Below are 2,500 nucleotides of genomic sequence, written 5' to 3'. Positions count from 1 at the left end.
AGATGACAGATGAAGTCTGTCTGGAGAGAATCACTCTCAGAACCACAGATCCGGTCAGCGGACGGAGGTCAGTCCAGAAAACCAGGAAGTTCTGGGAACAGTTCAGACCAGCAGAACCTCAGATCCTGTAGCTCCTCCCACAACATGTACATACGTGTTTTGCGTATTCTTTCTTGCAGGTTCCATGATGTGACTCGACCGGCGCCGAGCTGTAAGGTCCAGAACCGACTGCAGACCAGACCTGAGGACAGCAGACACACAGCGGCCCGCAGACTGGAACACTACCGGATCCAGAACACTGCGCTGCAGGTACACACACCTCTGTTACCATGGAAACCCTGCAGGTACACACACACACACACACACACCTGCCTCTCCTCTTAACCCTGTGTGTGTGTGTGTGTGTGTGTGTGTGTGTGTGTGTGTGTGTGTGTGTGTGTGTGTGTGTGTGTGTGTGTGTGTGTGTGTGTGTGTGTGTGTGTGTGTGTGTGTGTGTGTGTGTGTGTGTGTTCAGTCTATGTATCCAGATGCAATTTACATTGATGGTGAGCAGGATCCTCACTCTGTGTTTGAAGCTCTGGAGAGCAGGCTGACAGCCAAGTGACACCTGGACTCACCTGGACTCACCTGGACAGAAGGAGCCGTGACTCCGCCTCTACAAACGTTTCATCCTGAGTGTTTTTGTTAAAAGAATAAAATCTCTTCTGTTTTTTTGTCTTTCCATCTTTGTGGTTGTTTGATCCAATAAGACACTAAACAGAACCCCTGAACCCAGAACCCCTGAACCCAGAACCCCTGAACCCAGAACCCCTGAACCTAGAACCCCTGAACCCAGAACCCCTGAACCGAGAACCCTTGAACCTAGAACCCTTGAACCTAGAACCCCTGAACCTGGAACCCCTGAACCTAGAACCCCTGAACCCTTGAACCTAGAACCCTTGAACCTAGAACCCCTGAACCTAGAACCCCTGAACCTGGAACCCCTGAACCTAGAACCCCTGAACCCTTGAACCTAGAACCCTTGAACCTAGAACCCCTGAACCTAGAACCCCTGAACCTAGAACCCTTGAACCTAGAACCCCTGAACACAGAACCCCTGAACCTAGAATGAAGAGTGAAGGGCTGTTAGTCCCCACAGAGACAGTGAAAAAAACGTGTGTGTGTGTGTGTGTGTGTGTGTGTGTGTCTGTCTGTCTGTGTGTGTGTCTGTGTGTGTGCGCGTGTGTCTGTGTGTGTGTGTGTGTGTGTGTGTGTGTCTGTCTGTCTGTCTGTGTGTGTGTGTGTGTGTGTGTGTGTGTGTGTGTGTGTGTGTGTGTGTGTGTGTGTGTGTGTGTGTGTGTGTGTGTGTGTGTGTGTGTGTGTGTGTGTGTGTGTGTGTGTGTGTGTGTGTGTGTGTGTGTGTGTGTGTCTGTCTGTCTGTCTGTGTGTGTCTGTGTGTGTGTGTGCGCGCGTGTGTGTCTGTGTGTGTGTGTGTGTGTGTGTGTGTGTGTGTGTGTGTGTGTGTGTGTGTGTGTGTGTGTGTGTGTGTGTGTGTGTGTGTGTGTGTGTGTGTGTGTGTGTGTGTGTGTGTGTGTGTGTGTGTGTGTGTGTGTGTGTGTGTGTGTGTGTGTGTGTGTGTGTGTGTGTGTGTGTGTGTGTGTGTGTGTGTGTGTGTGTGTGTGTGTGTGTGTGTGTGTGATCAGACAGGTGAACGTCGCCTCGGGGAAACATCGTGTTTCAAACTGTTTGGCTGCTTCGACCTTTGACCCAGAAACATCAGACGATCCAGAAGATGACAGTCTGTCAGAACTTCACTGCAGTGTTCAGTTTGGACTCGGTACCGGCAGGACCCAGTATTTAAGGACCGGGTCTCACCATCATCAGGTTCCTTTTGGACCTGTTGATCAGGTCTGGCTGTGTTCAGGACCCGTTCGGTTAGGTCGGCCCAGTTCCGACTTTCATCTACATTTTTTTAGACCCGGTTTGACTGATTGGATCAGTTTAACTACAGAATCATGTCTTCACCGATCCACCTTGTTCTGAGTAAATTAAAACCCAACCTAAGACCCGGGTCAGACCAGGTCCAAAGTGAGTTCGGCCCAGTCCGGTTCGGTACGGTTCTGTTTTAATGCTGTCACACATCAGCAGCAACATTCTGACTCCAGAGAACCGGTCCGGATCGGTCCGGCTGCTTTGAGGAGCGGACCGGTACCGCTCCTGGTTCTGGCTCGGTATCCGTAGCGATGTGACTGACAGCCTCTCTGGCAGCTCGTCTCGTCTCGGCGGTGGAACCGTTTATTCGGACCTTCATGTTAAAATATCTCGTTGACTGAAAGCTCAAAGCGATGTTTTTAAATGACTATAATTAATCTGCCGAGCGGCGCTTTGAGTCCCAGCGGGCCGTTTGATTGACAGCTCTATTTTAAGTCTTCCTGTCGACAACAGGAAGTGGAAGCGGGAGGGAGCCGGGACGTTCTGATGGATGATGGACGGTTTGTCTTCGTCTCCCGCTCAGACTGGA

At 50.9% G+C, this 2,500-nt stretch overlaps 1 protein-coding gene across 1 annotated transcript in view; it reads left to right on the top strand.

Moving 5' to 3' along the window:
- The window catches only part of ak8 (adenylate kinase 8), an 11,801-nt gene extending 11,086 nt beyond the window's left edge, over positions 1-715 (top strand). Inside the window, exons 12-14 of the mRNA XM_069688058.1 lie at positions 1-67; positions 180-309; positions 515-715. The exon at positions 1-67 is cut by the window's left edge and continues 14 nt beyond it. Coding sequence (XP_069544159.1) covers positions 1-67; positions 180-309; positions 515-604 — 287 coding nt within the window. The 3' untranslated portion in view covers positions 605-715. The remainder of the gene's footprint in view (positions 68-179; positions 310-514) is intronic.
- Positions 716-2,500: the final 1,785 nt, after the last annotated feature.

The sequence above is a fragment of the Brachyistius frenatus genome, unplaced genomic scaffold, assembly GCF_029030835.1.
Source record: "Brachyistius frenatus isolate BFR_SWC_R1_liver_20210118 unplaced genomic scaffold, ASM2903083v1 Contig_522, whole genome shotgun sequence".
NCBI classification, from domain to species: Eukaryota; Metazoa; Chordata; class Actinopteri; family Embiotocidae; genus Brachyistius; species Brachyistius frenatus.
This window is presented reverse-complemented; position numbering and strand designations above follow the sequence as displayed.